At 42.7% G+C, this 21,962-nt stretch overlaps 2 protein-coding genes across 5 annotated transcripts in view; both read right to left on the bottom strand.

Annotated features, from left to right (window-relative positions):
* The window catches only part of LOC120034801 (zinc finger protein GLI4-like), a 320,522-nt gene that overhangs the window by 9,607 nt on the left and 288,953 nt on the right, over positions 1-21,962 (bottom strand). The gene's annotated exons all lie outside the window — the stretch shown is intronic.
* LOC120034820 (zinc finger protein 713-like) overlaps positions 8,043-21,962 on the bottom strand; it is a 36,298-nt gene continuing 22,378 nt past the window's right edge. For 2 of the 3 annotated variants that reach the window (XM_038981462.1, XM_038981464.1), the window contains 3 exons: positions 13,511-13,660; positions 9,575-9,686; positions 8,043-9,396 (listed from right to left, as the gene is read on the bottom strand). In XM_038981462.1, the coding sequence (XP_038837390.1) occupies positions 8,441-9,396; positions 9,575-9,686; positions 13,511-13,660 (1,218 nt within the window). In that variant the 3' untranslated portion in view covers positions 8,043-8,440. The remainder of the gene's footprint in view (positions 9,397-9,574; positions 9,687-13,510; positions 13,661-21,962) is intronic. The other variant, XM_038981465.1, reaches the window with a different exon arrangement.

Genomic DNA, 21,962 nt, shown 5'->3' with positions numbered 1-21,962 from the left:
TGATGGATGGGTCATACTTGTGAACATTAGAAACTAACATTAAATTCAAACAGTTGCTCTGTCACAAAATGTGCATCAGCCAATTCAAATCGTCAATTTACGTGCACGTGATAGAACGCTGGATTGTAGCTGGTCCCATCAGATAACCTGGTACATGTTAGCCCTATGCTAACCTCACCAGATGACTGATTATTTCCTGGAACAAAATTCCACATCAGCCTATCAAAGATCTTAGACTTTATATCCACCAACAAATGGTATTTCTTAAAATAGGTCAACCCTGGACACCAGGGATATTTTAAACCTACAAATTCAAGGTCGCCTTTTGTTCCATAACATGCCAATATTGCATTGATGCATCCTTGACAAGGCTACTAGCTGTTAGTACTAATGTTAGACACGGTTCAGCAATAAAGATGTAGGTTCTACAACATGTAAGTTAATATTCATTCATCGTTTAAAAAAAAAAAGGTTGAAGATGCTTGTGGTCTTGTCAAATAGTTGTAATTTACCCTTACTGCCATCACTAATTGGTGGTGTAATCCACTAAGGCAGTAAACCCAGAGATGGCAAGGTATGATGGCCGTGAGTTCGAATCCCCCTCTGGGCAAGTATTTAATTTGAGGAAAAAGCACTCCACTGTGGGCCCTCGACTGAAATAATGGATATGTGAAAAAGTAGATTATAAAATGCATCTAAAACATTGTAAATGTAGCCTACAATTCTATGTAATATAGTAGCAACGATTATTTATGTAGCAGTGCCAGTAGCCTGTGTGTCGGTCAGCAACAAGAAGCTACTCATAAAATGTATTGGTAATCTTCATTTACAAGGTTATGCCTGCACTTCTCCTCTTCACACATTTAGTGTAAGCCTAATATCTAGCATCTTACTTTCAGTTGTCTCTATGACTATGAACACACCCTGAAAGCAGTGAGTGGTCGTGTTACCACCTTATTAATAGGCCTACAGCGTGCAGTAGGATGCGTTGATTAGTTGATTGACAGGTGTATTGAAGAACAGGGCCGGTCCAAGGCATAAGCGGCCTGCGCCCCATGGCAAAATGTGTAGAATTACAGCAACTTTAAAACTGAAATTCTCTCTCTGCCGTCAAAGGGCAAAAAAAAATTGCTGTGAAGTGGTGGGCCCCCCAACCAAATCTCGCTTAGGGCCCCCAAAAGCTAGGACCGGCCCTGCTTTAGAAGATAAACGATAAACTTTCCTCTAGTGTGGATGCTCGCCAACGTGGGTTTGAGTCCGGACTGGTGATCAACTTTAAAAAAATAACTAACACTGTTACTGCAATACTGCCATCAGTAGGAGGATAATGAGAGTGCTTGACTTTAAGGTCACTCTTATGCTAGTGTTTGTTCACCTCAATCTACGTCAACATTTATAATTGGCTGATGCAGAACTTGTTCCAGGAAATAATCCCTGTTATCTGGTGAGGTTAACATAGGACTAACATGTAGAAGGTTATCTGATGGGACCAGATACAATTTTGGGCTCCCGAGTTGCGCAGTGGTCTAAGGCACTGCATCTCAGTGCTAGACGCGTCACTACAGGCCCGATCCCGGGCTGTATCACAACCGGCCGTGATCGGGAGTCCCATAGGGCGGGTTAGGTGAGGGTTTGGCCGGGGTAGACAGTCATTGTAAAATAAGAACTTGTTCTTAACTGACTTGCCTAGTTAAATAAATAAATAAATAAATAAATAAACAATAACCTACTATCACGTGCAAGTAAATCAATGATTTTAATTAGCTAATGTGCAGAAACAGAGCAACTGTTGAAATTTAAACAGTTTCTAATGTTCACAAGTATGGCCCCGGAGTGTTTACCCATCCCCACTATGTTTGAGTCCTATACTGTAGTTTCAGAATGACTTAATTGTTGTTAAACCCATCATGGTGGACATAAATATGATGTTGTGGGTAAATATGAGTCAGCTATGATAAGTCAAAAGTCAGACAAACATGACAAAACTATTTTGACGTGTACAGTAGGTGTTTGTTAGTGTGTGGGTATGAGTAGGTATATTTAGTAAGTGTATAATGGTTATAAAGCGCCGTCAGGGGGTTGCAGAATAGGGTGAGATCAGATGTGATGTATACTAAAGAGAGTCTCAATAAAAGTCTTAGAAAAGTCCCATTGTGTTTATTAAACAAACAAATGTTAAATACACCATATGAAAACCACACATACACATGTCTCTCTGCGTACCTGGCAGACATCTCAGCTTGGATGTTTGCCCACCACCTCAAGCTCAACCTTGACAAGATGGAACAGCTCTTCCTCCCGGGGAAGGCCTACCCCGCTCCAAGGTTCATGCTCTACAACATCCGTAGAGTACGACCCTTACTCACACAAGAAGCAGAGCAGGCCCTAATCCAAGCAGTTGTCATTTCCAGTCTAGACTTCTGAAACTCTCTGTTGGATGGGCTCCCCTCCTGTGCCATCAAACCCCTGCAACTTATCTAGAACGCTGCAGTCCGCCTAGTATTCAACCTTCCCAAGTTCTCCCATGTCACCCCGCTCCTCGGCTCACTCCACTGGCTTCCAGTCGAAGTTCGCATCCACTACAAGACCACGACGGTTGCCTACAGAGCAGCAAGGTGAACTGCCCCTCCCTACCTTCAGGCTATGCTCAAATCCTACACCCCAATCCGAGCACTCCATTCTGCCACCTCTGGTCTCTTCACCGTCCCACCCTTACGAGTGGTCAGCTCTCGCTGTCAAAGCTCTTCTCTGTCCTGACACCCCAATGATGGAACCAGCTTCCCCCTGAAGCTAGAACAGCGTCTTCCTACTAGCACTGACTTTGCTGACAAGTACTTTATTTAGGGAAATGTACTTGCTACGACTGTGTTACGTGGTTGTTTAGCCCAGCTTTCTTAAAATGAATGCATTAACTGTAATTCACTGTGGATAAGAGTGCCTGCTAAATTACTAAAATGTACATTTCAAATATGTCTCAATCTGTATGAACATCATATAGCCTACACAGTACAAACACAATATGTAACAGACTTTTTAGGCTTATATATCAATGTCTGGATGCAATATTCTACCCAGGAATATTCAACACTGAAATATGTTAATCTCACTATTCTAATTGCATCTGTGGATATTTTCTGCTGACAATGAAAATTAATCTTTAGTGCAGGATTTGATCTAAACGTCAGAAGCTATAGAGTGGGATGTTTTTTCTGCCTGTGTATCCTGAGGTAGCTCCTCTCTGAGAACCTCTTCCTGCAGCGCATACAGGCTTACAGCCTTTTTCCTGTGTGGACCTTCAGATGCATCTTTAGCTTGTTCTAGTGGGTGAACCTCATCTGACACTGGGTACAGCTGAAGGATTTCTCCCCTGTGTGGACCCTCTGGTGGATCTCCACCTTCTGGGGGCAGCTGAAGCCTTTGTTACAGAACATGCAGAGGAACCGTTTCTCTTTACTACTGCCTGATGTTGCTCCCCCTCCCTGAACCTGAGCTCTAACCCTGTTTGAGTTCAATACCTGATCAAAAAGGACATGGTGGCCGTGTGAATTGGAAGGCCCCATCAACGTGGAGACTGGGTCTTGATCCCTGAGCGTGTGTAAAGGGGAGTGGGTCGCGACATTTGGATTTGTCTCTAAGCTTTCCCTATAATCTAAGAAATCTCTACCTTGCGAGTGTCCTTCTCCTGAGGGAGTCTCATCCACATTCCATGTGGGAGGAGAATCACCCTCCACTTTCACAGTCACATCAATGACTATAACCTCTCTTATCTTGGCACCCTTCATAGTACACACTACTACTGTATCGGTTCCAGTCCCCTCTAGACAGATCAGTCTGTGTCTCTAAACCCAAGGATATGTTACCAGGGTCCATCTCTGTAGTGTAAGAACAAGACAGATCACTGCCAGCCTCTAACGCGTCACCTGAGTCTCGATGGGAATTAACTTGAACCGCCCTTGAGCTCAGGTTATCATAAAGTAAATATTCTGAGCTGGGAACAGGAGGACAGCCCAGTCGCCCCAGCCCCCTGGGTCTGACCTGTGGTCACATCCTGTGTGCAAAAGCCTTTGTGTTACAGATAACGTCTCTGTGTTCGTCTCTGACTTGAGGACGGCGTTCGGAGTTCCACTGACCTCCGTGATGCTGCGTCGGGTCCTGGGCTCGGGCCCGGTGGCGGTGAGGTCCTCCATGGCTACAGGGGCCGCTCCAGTCTGGATGTCTCTGCTGTGCCGTGGGTCCTCCTCTCCTTCAGATCTCTCCTGCTTGACCCCAGGACCTGCAGCCTCTGCATCTGCAGACTGACACAAAAAGAGAGGTTATTATTACCAGTAAATTAGTTTAATTGGATAACAATATCTCAGGGAAGTTTCACAAGCTCCCATATGTTAGATATAAGAATGTAAATGTCAGCAAATTAATAGCAGAGGAGAGCCTTTCTGAAATAAACGGGCCACATTTGATTTACTGTAATTTCTTATGTTACACTGTGACACTAACCTCTATCACAATAACATGCTGGGTTGAGGTTCCACTCCCCTCATCAACAGTGATTGGTTGGTCATCTCTACACGCGTTATCTGCCGCTGGCTTCGCAAAGCTCCTGTGGCCTCGAGTGAGATGTCCTTCACCTGAGAGAGTGATTGGGAGGAAATGGGTGGTAAAATTAGGTACGGTCAACGCTCAATGCTATATTGTACACTATTGAAACTGCCTAGGATGGAAGGTAACACTTCTTGTAACTTCTTTAACTATTTATTGTTCCATGCATATTATTTTAATTGAGTTTGACAACACGACATTCAGTAAATCGAGAACCTGGTTACAATATTATATAGAATATGATATTTTGTCTTTGTGCAAGAAGCCTGGTCAAATAAAAAAACATTTGCAAGATGGCTAGGTAATCGGTGTAAGTATTGCATACTATCCAAACACTGACCAAGATCCAATTCTGGGTCACACATCTGAACACATGCGCAGAGAGGAACGGGGCGACAGCCACGGCCTTCTGCAACATCAAAATGTACCTCTTGCAAATCCTCTGTATCGGTCGAGGAGTTTCACACTACTGGGACGACTAGCGAGGACGCGCTCCCGTGCCATCTTCAATTCCAGTAGCTGTAGTTTCCTCCGCAATCCCCTGTTTTCTTTCTGGCTTTGAGTTATTTCCAAACGAACCACTGCATAGTCGTCGTCCACGATTTTACAGATCTCTGCCACCGCAGCATTTGCTAGCACTTCCATAATGGAGGCTATTTGAGTGTGAAAAACCATACAGTTAGCCATTGTTAGCTAACGTTAGCAGCTAGCTAGCTAGAAAACATATATCGTCCTGTCGACAACGCGAATTAAAGACTACCTGGTGTAAATATGTGATGCTGTGCAGTCGAGGGATTCATATTGAGTTCCAGGGTGTTAATAAACGTCTAAATCACAATAAAAACGCTAAATGTAAGAAATTGTTCTTGGTCAATGTTAACTTCCGTTTATACTGACGAATTATTTATGTTTTATTCTTCCTCTCTGGTTTAATGGCTTTCGCAACAATTTGAAGTGCATGCCGCCACCTACTGTAGGGGTGGATAAGTCAAACGATTAAAAAATTCAACTGTTCGAAATCAACCTGCTTTTCTGTTCAAATTAAACATTCTAATCAGGTCCCTACACAGGCTCAGAAAAGAGCCTGGAAGTTCGTGCCATCTTCCAACGACAGTATCCTTGCCCGTGCTTCTGCCATGAAATATTGATGCCCCTAATACTTTTCAGTCACAGACAATGAACAATATAATTAATAACGGTGGCAATAAGTGTTACAAAATCCACCTTCACAATGACTGTATCCAGATCTCTTGACTGACGAGGAACATTTACAGTTGTAAATGTTGTGCATCCACTACCATTTCCACTGGCCACTTGCCCATTAGACTCTCTCCCCAGCTCCACATAGGAGATCTGCTGGACAGCCCTGATCCTTGACACCTCTACCTCTTTCACCCTAACAGGACACTCATGGAAGTCGGGAATATGATGCCCACCGCAGTTGCAACATTTTACATTCAGACTCTTCAATAACATACACCTCCCGTCTGCAAACACTTGAAACGCGGGTTTTACACGAACGCTCTCATGGCGTATCTTTTATTTATCCTAGGGGACTAAACTCCCAGGTGAAGTTAGTTTCTGATGAACAGTGGTGTAAAGTACTTAAGTGAAAATACTTTAAAGTGCCACTTAAGTAGTTTTTGGGGGTGTCTGTACTTTACTATTTATATTTGACTAATTTTACTTCACTACATTCCTAAAGAAAATGTACGTTTTACTCCATAGAATTTCCGTACCAGTCAAAGTACTCGTTGCATTTTGAATCACTAGCATGACAGGAAAATTGTCAATTTCATGCACTTAAGAAAACATCCCTGGTCATCCCTGTTGCCTCTGATCTGGCGGACTCACTAAACACACACGATTCATCAGACTCATTTTCCACAACAATTTTAGCTCTTTTCGTTCCATTCTTAGACTTCACTGTTGTCCACTCATCCTTCTCAGTACTGTACTCGACGCACTTTCAGCTTTAAATAGCACTTGCGCTATCTCTCCAGCGTCTCACCAACGGCTTTCTTCAATGATCTGGTTGGTTTACCTCATAGCAGCGTGGTTAAATAAAAAGGTATGCGCGCTTTTCTTTGAAATAAGCTCCCGCTTATTACATTACACATCAAACCTATTCATCAGTATATTTCAAGCTCAGAGCAGGCTTGTTTAGAAAGAACAGTGTGTTAGCAAGAATATAGTAGAAAATAATAAAATTACTATTCCATCTACATCACCTCAGTAAAGTAAATATTCAACTATACTTGTTCACTGTCTCTCTAAAAACAGGTATTTACACAAGCCTGTTTCAAATGATAAGTTAACAAAGGGTTAATGAGGGGTATGTGGTTAATTACCCCCTTACCCTAAGACACTTCACATGATAACTATACTGTAATATGTCAGGGCTAAAGAATGGTTTCCAGACATCCCCTGTGTACATCTCATGCCACCCTGCTTCAATTTCTCCCAATTGTGGACACTCCTATGTCTGGTAAGGTTAGTCAGGAAGGAGAAGCTCTTGTAACATAGATTGCACTTGAAGGGCTTGTCCTTGGTGTGAACGGTCTGGCGCCTCTTCACATAGTTTGCCTCAGCAAAGCGCTTCCCACACTTAGGGCAGGCGTACAGGTTGACAGTATCCGTCCAAATGCTCGGCCTCCCACGTTGTGACCCAATGACACCAGAGGTAGCAGCAGCAGCCACCACCCTCAGGTGGTTAGTCTTTGAGCTCCCTCCTTGATCTCTAGCCATTGTTTGGGTGTTGTTGTGATTGTGTGCCGTGTTACAGGCTAGGTACCTCTCATGGTGAACGCTCAACCTGACCCTGTCTGTATTTGTGGGGTAACCATGCACTGAGACCGTGAAGAGAAGGGTCTGGGCTGCAGACTGGAGCCTCTGTCTCTCTGATGACCACCAGGACTGAGGTTGTTCAGTCCACCTGTCCACTGGTTGTGTTCTGTGTGGTGGTGGAGTCTCTGTCCCTCGTGGTTGGGTCCTTGTTCTGACTCGGGAAGGAAAAGCGAAGGCTTCTGATCCGGGGCCAGGGATTTTGACCAGCCACTTCAGAGGCCCAGTCTCTCTCGTAAGCAACACCAGATATCAGCAGGTCCTCATGGACTGCAGACTGTAAACACATATTGTACAGAAAAGTATAAAGGTTTATATAAGAAAATCTTTGCTGTACACACAAACATGATATTTTAAAACCACAGTCAAGCCCATCTCTAACACTGTGATTCAAGAACCTAACAATATGAAGCTATTGGAGTTTATTATAAAAAATATACAAAAGTGTCAATTTAAGAATTAAGTATAATGTTTTGGTTTGACTGAGATAAGGAAAACTCAGTCCCTGCAATGACAAAAAAATAACCGAGTCAGTCAACAGCACAGAGTCAAATTTGTATTTCATTTCAACAAAATGGTCATACACTCGCATACGTGAAGTTCAGTACTTTTATTGTACAAAACGATAAGTGACAAGTACAATAACTTTTCTCACTATGGTAACACAACCTTTTCTGTAAATCTGGTACCCTCGTTTTGTTAAAATGAATTTTAGAATACTTTGGAAAAGGTTCAACATTACACACAGCTTCACTACTTCATGTCAAGTAAACGTAAGGCCCAATCATTTTCTCATTATAAAACAACTGGAAAAAAGTTGTTAGTCTTAATCAGCGAATTTATTTTTACAGACACCATCACACCAACCACCAGCCTATCATCTACTCTGTCTCATCATACTCATTCTATCCTCAGTTCATCTCATCCAGCTCCCTACTACATCCAAAACCAACAGAATTAACTACAAACAAACTAGTACTACATCACATGTCACTATACTCTATACATGTGCTGTGTGCATTTGCTGCTGGTGTATCCTGAGGTAGCTCCTCTCTGAGAACCTCTTCCCGCAGTGCGTACAGGCAAATGGCCTCTCCTCCGTGTGGATCTTCAGGTGCACCTTCAGATGGTGCTGGTGGGAGAACCTCTTCTCACACTGGGGACAGCTAAAGGGTTTCTCCCCTGTGTGGACTCTCTGGTGCCTCTTCAGGCTGGATGATTGTGAAAAACTGGCCCGGCACAGTTGGCAGCCGAAAGGTTTCTCCCCTGTGTGCATCCTCTTGTGGATCTCCACCTGTTTGCGGAAACTGAAGGCTTTCCCACAGAATGAACACGGGAAGCGCTTCTCTTTGCCACTAGATCTGCTGATTGCGTTACTATTACTGTCATTTGTCAATGGGCTTGTGTAGCCATTTAGTGATGAGGCACTGGCATTGTCTGAGGTCTGGTTTAACATTAGGAGAGTGTGAGGAGGATGAAGGCCAGGGTGTGTCTGTGTTGTCGCAGGGTCCATGTTCCAGTTGATAGATCCTATAGAAGGCAGGCTGAAGGCAGCACCTGTTAGAGGGTTAACCTGAGGCGCCATCAGTCTCTCTGAATCACAACTATAGGAGCAGGATGGAGCATCGCTAGCCGAGTCTGTGACTGTTCCCATAAAGACAACTCCTCGCCCCTGCAGACCAAATCTACGCCTCACCCTGGTCTCAGCCAGTCTGTTGTCATGGAGACTAAGTTCGGATGTTGTTTTGTGTTCCACTGTCTGTTTCTGGTTGTGGTTAACAGTGTTGTTCCCCAGCCCAGAGTTGAGGATGCTGTCCCATCCACTGACCTCCACTATGTCGCCTCTGTTCCTGACCTGCTCAGTGATGTTGTCCCCTGGGCACTTGGCTGCACCCGTCTGGGTCTGGGAATCCAAGATGGCCACCCAGTCTCCTCTGTTAGCCTCCTGCCAACCACCTATAGGAAGAGGTTACAAAATAGACTTTTATTTTGGGGGGTCAATTACCTTGTCAAGTTCATACATTACAATGTGTAGTTTTTGTATGTAAACATACGTTGTGTTGATAGCCAGATATATCACTATTCCCATGGAAGATCTATTACTATATGTAGGCTATATGTATTTCTCTCTTACCTTGCTCCCCCATCTTTAGTCCACTCATCAGATCAATGCTCTCTGGTCCGTCCTCTATCGTCTCCTCTTTGACCAGCAGCAGATCAGGCTTCCCATCCTCCATGTCTACTGACTGTAAGAGATACAGAGTGAGAGGATGTTGGATCCAGAAATCTGATATGAGCACCCTGCTATGGAGCATCTTCTGATTGGGCAATGAGGGATTGCTATGAGTACTACGCAAACATGTTAGTTAATTTTATACTATGCAAAGATGATTTGATTACTTGACGTGCTGAGAATAGAGACATTTTACTCATACACTCATGGGTCAAAATAGGAGCTATGCATGAAGCCTCTATAGTCATAAGAGTCCCACTTAGTCGACAAATATTTAAAAGACCTCATGAGCTGTCCTAGCCAGTTAAGAGTTACCAGCAGCTGTCTTGGTAATAGGACAACGCAGCGAGTCAGTGGTTCCTATGCAATTGCTTTCGAGTTGGTAGAAGAATGTGTTGATATTGCTATATCATCTTAACCTAGAGAAGGACTATAGTATGTTTCTGTGAAGGGCCCCTTCCCTTTGTTGACCCGAACCCCCCCCCCCCCCTTCATACTTTGGCTATTGGAGCCATTTGTACTTTTTTTATTCATTAATGAAAAAAGCTCGTAAGCTCAATAACTATTGTCTAACCCAGTTGTGGTAGTCCTTTTTGCCTATACTTTTTAGTTATCCCTAGTTTTGCTTAACCCTGTTGTTTATTTTCCGATACCTGACATATTCAACAACCTCGACTAACCTGTGCCCCCGCACACTGACTCAGTACCGGTACCCCCTGTATATAGACTCGTTATTGGTATTTTGTGTTATTCTTTTTACTTTAGTTTATTTAGTAAATATTTTCTTAACTCTTTTTCTTAAAACTGCATTGTTGGTTAAGGGCTTGTAAGTAAGCATTTTACAGTAAGGTCTACACCTGTTGTATTCAACGCATGTGACATAAAATTTTATCTGATGTGTTCTACAAATTATACTAATGGTTTTACATAAATTATATTTACTGCAGATTAAATATGCTTGCCCTGACTTCAAGTGTTTTATTGTTTCCTATTCTGTATTTTACCACTAGGTGGGGACATTGACCACAATAACGATCACCCTAAGGACTAACATGTATAATCTACCACACCCTCTCTTATTAGCACCACCAGATGAAGAGAGTTCTCCCTGATTGTTTTCCACATGCCTTGTATCAGGGACGGGCATCTCCAGTCCTCGGGGCCGGAGTGGTGTCACACTTTTTCCCCATCCCTAGCAAACACAGCTGATTAAACTAATTGCATTCTAAACTGAAGATCGTGATTAGTTGATTATTGGAGTCTGGTGTGTTAGCTGGGGCAAAAGTATGACACCAATCAGGCGCCGAGGACTGGAGATGCACATCCCTGCCTTATATGATCTTGTCCTTTCCCTTTGTGTGATTATTCTGATGAAGGCCGAAACCTGAATCTTCTAACATTGTTTTATTTAAGCAATGAGTTTTTAATGGTGAGCGAGTGTTGCCCCTTTTCCGCTTCAATATATGATCAATCCATAAATAATCTAGACCTACATGGAACAGTAGGCCTATCTCTTGCACTTTTGACATGGTTATCACATGAGGCCTATTTCACATGAAATGCCCAAATACTAATAATTACAAGGCTAATGAATAACAGGGTCAATTCAATTTCAGTCAATTCAGAAAGTAAACCAAATTCCAATCCCCCATTTTTCTCATTGAAAAGCATTGAAGAGGACTGGAATTGACCCAAACCCTGATAAATAAACACATTTTTCTTTTGATTATTTAATTACATACTGTACATGTTATTTCAATTCGCAAAATGTTGTTAAAAAAAAGCCTAAATTGGGCAATTGAAGGCATTTAGGGCTTTATGTTAACTTTGATTGTGTTCGATGAAAATGATAAACCTTTCAAACATTATATGCAACGTTGTATGCAACATTATCAGCAGCAGGTAACTTGATGCCTAAGGCTACTGTGCCAAAGCGATTTAGAGTTGAGTTGTTAAAATGGGAGTGACGAGTGTGTTGATGTAATGGTAATATTGTAGAAATTCCACTTTAAACAACCATCAGAAATGTAAAAAAGGTTAGGCTATGCATGCAAACATATTGGGCCTAAGTGTTGTTGTCCATTAGTTTACTCCAATTAGGGGAGAGGTGGGCGGGTTAGGGTCAAATAAAAAAGGAAAATATTAAAAAAAAAAAAAGATTAAACAAAAATATATGGGGGATTGGAAATGATGCAGACAATTACATTGATAGAACCCACAATCTATCTGCAATATTAAAGCTGGTCTACGGTACCATTTACGTTTACACAGTCTGTCCACTAGAGATTACGCAAAGGAAAGATAGTGATGACGCTCATTGAAAACGCTGCCAATGATGTGAAATAACCAATCGCGATGAGGTATCGCCAGCTTTGAACTCTATCGAGCTCACCAGTTTGTAGTCCTAAAAAACCCAGAAATGAGTTACCTCTGGTTCGTTCAGCCATTGTTACGGGTGAAATGAATGGGGAAAGATTGGGTTTTATGATAAACGCAGAAAATAAGGTCTGAGGTTAATCACCCCCGTAGAGTAGGGATGGGCAACTGATGACCCGCCCTCCTTTTGTAGGCCAGCGGAAAATAAAAATAAAAAACTTTTTTTTTTAAATGAAGGGACTCAGTCGGGGTCTCAACATGCTGTTGAGAGTTAGAATAATAGAATACACAAGGTGCAATTTCGAAATGTAGTTGTGCCTGAGTCGTCACTCAATTAACCCATGTCAGCTAAACATTTTTAGATTGATAAATTAGTCTAGAGGCCAGCTATCTAAACTTGTAGTAAGCATGGTCGAATTACCGACCGGCGTGGGGCCCATTGATAATCAGTTATCATATTAAAAACTGCAAACATTTGCCACCCCCCCCCCTATGGCAAAATATGTAGAATTGCAGGAAACTTGCTTTAAAACAACATATTAAAATGTTTTGCTCGCAAGGTGGTGTGGGGGGGGGGTTATGTGGGACCCACGAGCCACTGCAGCCCCTCATGATGAGTTCACCCACATTAAAGTCGCCCATTCCTGCCCTAGAGAGTATTGGAGCACCAATGCGTCAATCTAAGTAACATCCATCAATTTAAGCCAGAGATATCAGCGGCTCAATCCATCGCAAGCGCTTGTCGCAGGACTGGTCTAAAGGTAATCCATATAAATGAACGGAAGTACGGAGGTAGTTTTGTGCCAACAAAAATAAGGGGTTAAATATTTGTCAAAAACATATATATATTTCCTGAGCTTTCTTATATCTCCTAGATATAGGACAGACACTTCAAAACCTTATTCCTTACGATTAATTTTTTTTACTGTATTTTTTGCCATTCAGGAATGTGTTATTCCATCCATTTCTATGGGCTATAGTAGTAAAGAATAATTTCTATATTTATCTAATTCATGTTTTTAAACATTTGTTTTATAGCTAAAAAGGGGTCCTAAAATTCTAAATCAAATAGTGAAATGATCCATGGTATAACCTTCTTAAAACAATTCCATGTGTCAGCTTACAACCCCCTCCAACAGCTTAGACTTTTAAGAATTAACAACTCCAAAGCAATTTCGTGTGGCTCAGGAACCACTGACTCGCTGCATTGTTCTATTACCAAGACACCTGCTGGTAACTCTTAACTGGTTAGGACAGCTCAAGAGGTCTCCTAAATATCTGTCAACTAGTTGTGACTCTTATGACTAAAGAGGCTTCATGCATAGCTTTTATTTTGACCCATTAGAGTAGGAGTGAAATCTCTCTATTCTCAGCACTTACGACCAATTTTCTACACCGAGAGGCTTAGTGGAATACGGCCCGACCTAATACCATTTAGCCAGTAGTTTACAGTGGGCTCACCTCAGTGAGACTGTGTGTGGTCCTGTGCTGATCAGCTGGTTCCTCTGTGGGTTCAGGAGGAGGTGTAGTCTGGTTGTCCTCCATGACCATGGTCCCCTCAGGGTTCTCCAGACCCTCCTCCTTCACCAGCAGCACCTCTGGACCCTCCTCCTGGAAGAGACACACACACACACACAGATAAACACACTTTCAACATGGAGTGTTTACCCATCCCCACTACGTTTGAGTCCTATACAGTAGTTACAGAATGACTTAATTGTTGTTAAACCCATCATGGTGGACATAGATATGTTGTTGGTAAATAAGTCAGCTATGATAAGTCAAAAGTCATCATCAGACAAACCCTACTAAACTATTGTGACGTGAACATTAGGTGTTTGTTAGTGTGTGTAATACACCATATGAAAACCACACATACACATGTATCTCTGTGTGCCCGGCAGACATCTCTGCTGGGATGTCGGTCCACGACCTCAAGCTCAACAAGACGAAGCTGCTCTTCCTCCCGGGGAAGGCCTGCCCACTCCAAGACCTCTCCATCACAGTTGACAACTCCACAGTGCAAAGAACCTTGGCGTGACCCTGGACAACACCCTGTCATTCTCTGCAAACATCAAATCAGTGACTCTCTCCTGCAGGTTCATGCTCTACAACAGTAGAGTACGACCCTTCCTCACACAGGAAGCAGTGCAGTTCCTAATCCAGGCTCTTGTCATCTCCCGTCTAGACTACTGCAACTCTCTGTTGGCTGGGCTCCCTGCTTGTGCCATCAAACCCCTGCAATTTATCCAGAATGCCGCAGCCCCCCTGGTGTTCAACCTTCCCAAGTTCTCCCATGGGTTGTTCCATGTCATTTCTGCAAGCCATGACACCCACTATCTCAGATTGTTCTGAAATAGTTTCTGTAGTTAGAAACAAGATTAGCATTCCTGCAACATTATTTTGTTGAAATATCATTTCATCCCGAGAAATTAAGCTAATTGATTGCACCCAACTTGGCCATTTTCATTTATAGGATTCATATAGAATTCAATACATACAGTACCTATCATTCAATTTGGGACAAACTTTTTTCTAACAATGAGTTAGACATGAAGAAATGTACTGGCCAAAAGCCACCCATACCCCACGCAAATCCCACCCCAACAATGAGTATATAGTATCAGTTCTCTATCTGACATGTAGTATGGAGCAGCGGCTTAGAGTATTGTTTCTTCATCATATGTAATGTATTATTGTTGAAATTGATGATGTTTTTTTTCCCTGTTCAGGGAAATTAGTAATTTTTGTTGTTTATGTCCCATTCTACATCCTGATATTACTAGGTTCTGACCACTAGATGGTGCTGTTTCTGCTTTTAGGTGATTTTACAAAAATAACCCCCCCCCAAAATTCACTGAGATTACATAGGACAATGAAACAATACTCCGAGCCGCAGCTCCAACCATGCTACTTGTCAGACAGAGAATTGATACTATATACTCGTTGTTGGGGTGGGATTGGTGTGTGGTGTGGGGGGTCTGTGGGTGGTTTTAGACAATTTCTATGGATTCCTCATGTCTAACACATTGTTAGAAAAAAGTTTGGTCCAAATCAGATGTTAGGTACTATATTTCTATATTTTATAGGTCTGTACCCAAACAATTTGAATTTCTACTTTTAAAAATCCATCTCTAAAAACAAGTCTCTCACCGTTGCCGCCTGCTATAGACCACCCTCTGCCCCCAGCTGTGCTCTGGACACCATATGTGAACTGATTGCCCCCCGTCTATCTTCAGCGCTCGTGCTGCTAGGTGACCTAAACTGGGACATGCTTAACACCCCAGCCATCCTACAATCTAAGCTTGATGCCCTCAATCTCACACAAATTATCAATGAACCTACCAGGTACCACCCCAAAGCCGTAAACACGGGCACCCTCATAGATATCATCCTAACCAACTTGCCCTCTAAATACACCTCTGCTGTTTTCAACCAAGATCTCAGCGATCCCTGCCTCATTGCCTGCATCCGTAATGGGTCAGCGGTCAAACGACCTCCACTCATCACTTTCAAACGCTCCCTGAAACACTTCAGCGAGCAGGCCTTTCTAATCGACCTGGCCTGGGTATCCTGGAAGGATATTGACCTCATCCCGTCAGTAGAGGATGTCTGGTTATTTCTTTTAAATGCCTTCCTCACCATCTTAAATAAGCATGCCCCATTCAAGAAATTTAGAACCAGGAACAGATATAGCCCTTGGTTCTCTCCAGACCTGACTGCCCTTAACCAACACAAAAACATCCTATGGCGTTCTGCATTAGCATTGAACAGCCCCCGTGATATGCAACTTTTCAGGGAAGTTAGAAACCAATATACACAGGCAGTTAGAAAAGCCAAGGCTAGCTTTTTCAAGCAGAAATTTGCTTCCTGCAACACAAACCCAAAAAAGTTCTGGGACACTGTAAAGTCCATGGAGAATAAGAACACCTCCTCCCAGCTGCCCACTGAACTGAGGATAGGAAACTCTGTCACCACCGATAAATCCACTATAATTGAGAATTTCAATAAGCATTTTTCTACGGCTGGCCATGCTTTCCACCTGGCTACCCCTACCCCGGTCAACAGCACTGCACCCCCCACAGCAACTCGCCCAAGTCTTCCCCATTTCTCCTTTTCCCAAATCCTGCCGAAATTGTTGCAACCACTATTACTAGCCTGTTCAACCTCTCTTTTGTGTCGTCTGAGATTCCCAAAGATTGGAAAGCAGCTGCGGTCATCCCCCTCTTCAAAGGGGGGGACACTCTTGACCCAAACTGCTACAGACCTATATCTATTCTACCCTGCCTTTCTAAGGTCTTCGAAAGCCAAGTCAACAAACAGATTACCGACCACTTCAAATCCCACCGCACCTTCTCCGCTATGCAATCTGGTTTCAGAGCTGGTCATGGGTGCACCTCAGCCACGCTCAAGGTCCTAAACGATATCTTAACCGCCATCGATAATAAACAAGACTGTGCAGCCGTATTCATTGACCTGGCAAAAGGCTTTCGACTCTGTCAATCACCACATCCTTATCGGCAGACTCAATAGCCTTGGTTTCTCAAATGATTGCCTCGCCTGGTTCACCAACTACTTCTCTGATAGAGTTCAGTGTGTCAAATCAAAGGGCCTGTTGTCCGGGCCTCTGGCAGTCTCTATGGGGGTGCCACAGGGTCAAATTCTTGGGCCGACTCTCTTCTCTGTATACATCAATGACGCTCTTGCTGCTGGTGAGTCTCTGACCCACCTCTACGCAGATGACACCATTCTGTATACTTCTGGCCCTTCTTTGGAGACTGTGTTAACAACCCTCCAGACGAGCTTCAATGCCATACAACTCTCCTTCCGTGGCCTCCAATTGCTCTTAAATACAAGTAAAACTAAATGCATGCTATTCAACCGATCGCTGCCTGCACCTGCCCGCCCGTCCAGCATCACTACTCTGGACGGTTCTGACTTAGAATATGTGGACAACTACAAATACCTAGGTTTCTGGTTAGACTGTAAACTCTCCTTCCAGACTCACATCAAACATCTCCAATCCAAAGTTAAATCTAGAATTGGCTTCCTATTTCGCAACAAAGCATCCTTCACTCATGCTGCCAAACATACCCTCGTAAAACTGACCATCCTACCGATCCTCGACTTTGGCAATGTCATTTACAAAATAGCCTCCAATACCCTACTCAATAAATTGGATGCAGTCTATCACAGTGCCATCCGTTTTGTCACCAAAGCCCCATATACTACCCACCACTGCGACCTATACGCTCTCGTTGGCTGGCCCTCGCTTCATACTCGTCGCCAAACCCACTGGCTCCAGGTCATCTACAAGACCCTGCTAGGTAAAGTCCCCCCTTATCTCAGCTCTCTGGTCACCATAGCAGCACCCACCTGTAGCACGCGCTCCAGCAGGTATCTCTCTCTGGTCACCCCCAAAACCAATTCCTCCTTTGGCCGCCTCTCCTTCCGGTTCTCTGCTGCCAATGACTGGAACGAACTACAAAAATCTCTGAAACTGGAAACACTTATCTCCCTCACTAGCTTTAAGCACCAGCTGTCAGAGCAGCTCACAGATTACTGCACCTGTACATAGCCCATCTATAATTTAGCCCAAACAACTACCTCTTCCCCTACTGTATTTATTTATTTTGCTCCTTTGCACCCCATTATTTCTATTTCTTCTTTGCACATTCTTCCACTGCAAATCTACCATTCCAGTGTTTTACTTGCGATATTGTATTTACTTCGCCACCATTGCCTTTTTTTGCCTTTACCTCCCTTATCTCACCTCATTTGCTCACATTGCATATACTTATTTTTCTACTGCATTATTGACTGCATGTTTGTTTTACTCCATGTTTATCTCTGTGTTGTTGTATGTGTCGAACTGCTTTGCTTTATCTTGGCCAGGTTGCAATTGTAAATGAGAACTTGTTCTCAACTTCCCTACCTGGTTAAATAATGGTGAAATAAACAAATAAAAATGTATTAAATATTATATGAATCCTATAAATTAAAATGGCCAATTTGGGTGCAATCAATATAGTTTAATTTCTCAGAGATGTAACTGTATTTCAACAAAATAATGTTGCAGGAATGCTAATATTATCTGTCAGAAATATTATCAACAGAAACGATTTCAGAACAATCTGAGATGGTGGGTGTCGAAATCCTCTATCTTGTGCTTTTTGAGGTGGAACGACCCCCATGTCACCCCGCTCCTCCGCACACTCCACTGGCTTCCAGTCGAAGCTCCCATCCACTACATGACCATGGTGATTACCTACATAGCAGCAAGGGGATGTGCCCCTCCCTACCTTCAGGCTGTGCTCAAACTCTACACCCCACCTGAGGACTCCGTTCTGCCTCTGGTCTCTTGGCCGTCACACCACTACGGGGGATCAGATCCCGCTCAGCCCAGTCAAAGCTCTTCCCTGTCCTGACACGCCAATGGTGGTACCAGTCCCTGCTCATCTTCCGAAAACGTCTGAAACCCTACCACTTGAAAGAGTATCTTAAATGAATCCCATTAAATAAATTAATTGTCTTCCTGCCAATGTTATAGTTTGGGTTTTTATATAACTTTTTATTTCTATTCATTTTAAGATTTTTATTTGAAATTGTTTTTCAGATCTGATTTACTGGTTTTAATTTAGTTTAAGTTTTATGAAAAAATGATTTCATTTTTATATAATTAAGTTTCAGTTTTAGTTCTGGGGACAGAAAGTAACCTGTGTGTGGGAGGCTAACAGCCATTTATGTGTTGTATAGTTGTGTTTTTTTTATGTCACTTCTTGCCACTATAGGGCAGTAATACATAAAGTGATGGGTCAGGTCATAGGTTAGGTTTAAAGGGATAGTTCACCCAAATTACAAAATTAAACATGGCTTACAGGGCAAGGAAACCAGTCTATGGACAAGTTATGACGGCAATCTATGTATCTCAATGGGTGCATTTCTCTGCTCATAGGTTGCTGACCTTACAATACCTGGATAGGCATTTGATGTATCAGCTAACCACATCATGGTCGCGTCCCCCTGCTCAGACATTGCAAGCATCGACCAATGGTTGTGCGTAGGGCTAATTATGGAATTTGGGGTAACAATTATTTGTCACGCAAATGGAAACAGGTATTGTCATAATTGTCATTTCTGTTCAAATGTTTTGCGCTTGTTGCATCATAATGCATCTGAGGGAAGACACAGTGGTGTACGAAATTATTGACACCCTTGATAAAAATTAGCAAAAATGACTGTATAAAATACAGTACATAATTCATTTACTGAGCTATATTGTATGCAAACAAATATATATAGGGGTCAAAATGATTGACATCCCTGTTTTCAAAACCTCACATTGCGAGGATAATGGTACTGAGACTTTTTCTAAAACGTTTTATGAGATTGTTCCCAATGTGTTCTCCAATCTTAGACCATTCCTCCGTACAGAATCTTTCCAGATCCTTGATATCCTTCGTTTGTGCTTATGGACTGCCAACTTCAATTCAAACCACAGGTATTCGATGGGATTGAGACAGATTCTGTGGTCAATCTTTGTGGATGTTGATGTGTGCTTTGGGTTATTGTCTTTCTGGAAGATCCATTTGAACTATCACCCTCCTGGCAAAGGCAACCAGGTTTTTGGCTAAAAAGTCCTGGTTCTGGGTAAAGTTCCTGATGCTGTTGACCTTAACAAGGGCCCCATGACCAATGGAAGCAAAACAACCCCATAACATCAAAGATCCACCACCATATTTGACAGTAGGCATGGGGTTCTCATCTGCTTATGCATTCTCATTTCAATGCCAAACCCACCACTGGTGTGCAAGGCCAAAGAGCTTAGTTCTTATCTCAGTTCTTCATCAATGAAGACTTCTCTGAAAAGGTACGCCTCAAAAAAAAGGATCAGCTGCTACGACTCATTGAACAGCAAAAGAGAGGCAACATCGCATACCTGAAGTACGACTAGCTGGTCATTCACCCTCTACCCCTAGTAGGCCTACTGCAAGCAACTGTAGCCCACAGAGAATGCCAAGAGTGTGCAAAGCTGTCATCAAGACAAAGGGTGGCTAATTTGAAGAATTCTCTCTTTTGGTTACTACATGATTCCACATGTTATTTCATAGTTTTGATCTCTTCACTATTATTCTATTCTACAATGTAGAAAATAGTTTAAAAAATTAAATAAAAACCCTTGAATGAGTTGGTGTGTTTAAAACTTTTGACCGGTACTGTATATTTCTTCAAAACCCACCATGGACAGCTCAAACACAATTTTACATTGGTTTGGGGAAGATTTAAAACAAATGCCTATGTCTCATCAGTATTCATAGCATTCTTAGTGCTTGTTAGAGAATCGTGACCTGCTGTCGCACAGCGGTCTAAGTAGCGTGCTCCGGCTGTAGACCACTGATCAATTCCTTGAATTAAATTGGACCTTTTTTCCCGCCCCTTTATTTTAAAAAAAATCTTTCTCCCCAACCTGCCATGGACAGCTCCAATACCATTTTACCTGTTGAACATGGTGGTCTCCTGAACTGGGAGCACCACATGCCCTTCGTTGACACTGACTGTGACACTACAGATGTTGAATCTTGGGGCCTCCCGAGTGGCGCAGCGGTCTAAGGCACTGCAGTGTTTGAGAGTTCACTACAGATCCGGTTCGATCCCGGGCAGTGTTGCAGCCGGCCGCGACCGGGAGACCCATGAGGTGACGCACAATTGGCCCAGCATCGTCCGGGTTAGTGGAGGGTTTGGCTGGGAAGTCCTTGTCCCATCGCGTTTTAGCGACTCCTGTGGCGTGTCAGCTGACACAGCGTGCACGCTGACACAGTATGGTGATTCCTCCGACACATGGGTGTGTCTGGATTCCTGGTTAAGCGAGCAGTGTGTCAAGAAGCAGTGCGTCAAGAAGCAGTGCGGCTTGGCAGGGTCGTGTTTTGGAGGACACACGGCTCTCGACCTTTGCCTCTCCGAGTCCGTACGGGACAAGATTGTAGATACCACGAAAATTGGGGAGAAAAAGGGGTAAAAAGTACAAAAAATATATTATAATAATAATTTAAAAAATAGGATCTTAATCTTTCGTCGCACGAGGAAATTTATCCTGCAGCCGGAGGATTTGAATATCCAAATAAATATTTAGCATAGCCGCCAGGGGGCAGCTGGAAGCAGTTTGTATATACAACGCAGTATCGTACCTTAGGCTACGTGCAGGCAACAGCTCTTCTCTCGTGAATTCTTATGTGGATTATAATAAAAGGATAAGTACGGGGTAGATGTATTTTTCGTTAAGGATTTTTTAAATGATATGTTGAAAGCAAGAAATAGGCAGAATACATAACTGATTACCTCAGTGCGGTCAATGATTTATACATACACTAGACGACTGTTTGGGGGCACTGTGTTAAAGCCACTGTGCCTCCATCTTGGAACCCCCCCACCATTGTAAAAAATATTTTGGAAGCTATATAAATGCATTTATTAATGTCCACATTCATTTTTTCCACATGTATTTAATTACAGACACATTAATGCGAAATGTGTTATTATATTATGTGCACTAAACAAACATAAAAAAATATGTAAAAACATTTTCCTTAAAGTATACTTTGAGATCCCTTATGTTACTGTCCCCACTACAACAACAAAAATACTTAAATACATGTAATTTTGTCCTTTATTGAAATACAGTAGAATTCCATTCAATCCTATGGAGGATCCATAACATTCTTAGTGTTTTCTAGAGCATTGTGACCTGCCGTAGCGCAGTGGTCTAAGCAGAGCGCTCCCGCTCCAAGCCTCATGAGTTGCATTTATTTCAATGTTTTCAAGAAGTAAAACGAATAGTATGATAATTTACACATCAGAGAAAAGCGTCTCGGCTCAACTAAATCGTCTTTGGGTAGGTTCAAATGCATAAACATCG

This window comes from Salvelinus namaycush, chromosome 42 (genome assembly GCF_016432855.1).
Source record: "Salvelinus namaycush isolate Seneca chromosome 42, SaNama_1.0, whole genome shotgun sequence".
NCBI lineage: Eukaryota > Metazoa > Chordata > Actinopteri > Salmoniformes > Salmonidae > Salvelinus > Salvelinus namaycush.
This window is presented reverse-complemented; position numbering and strand designations above follow the sequence as displayed.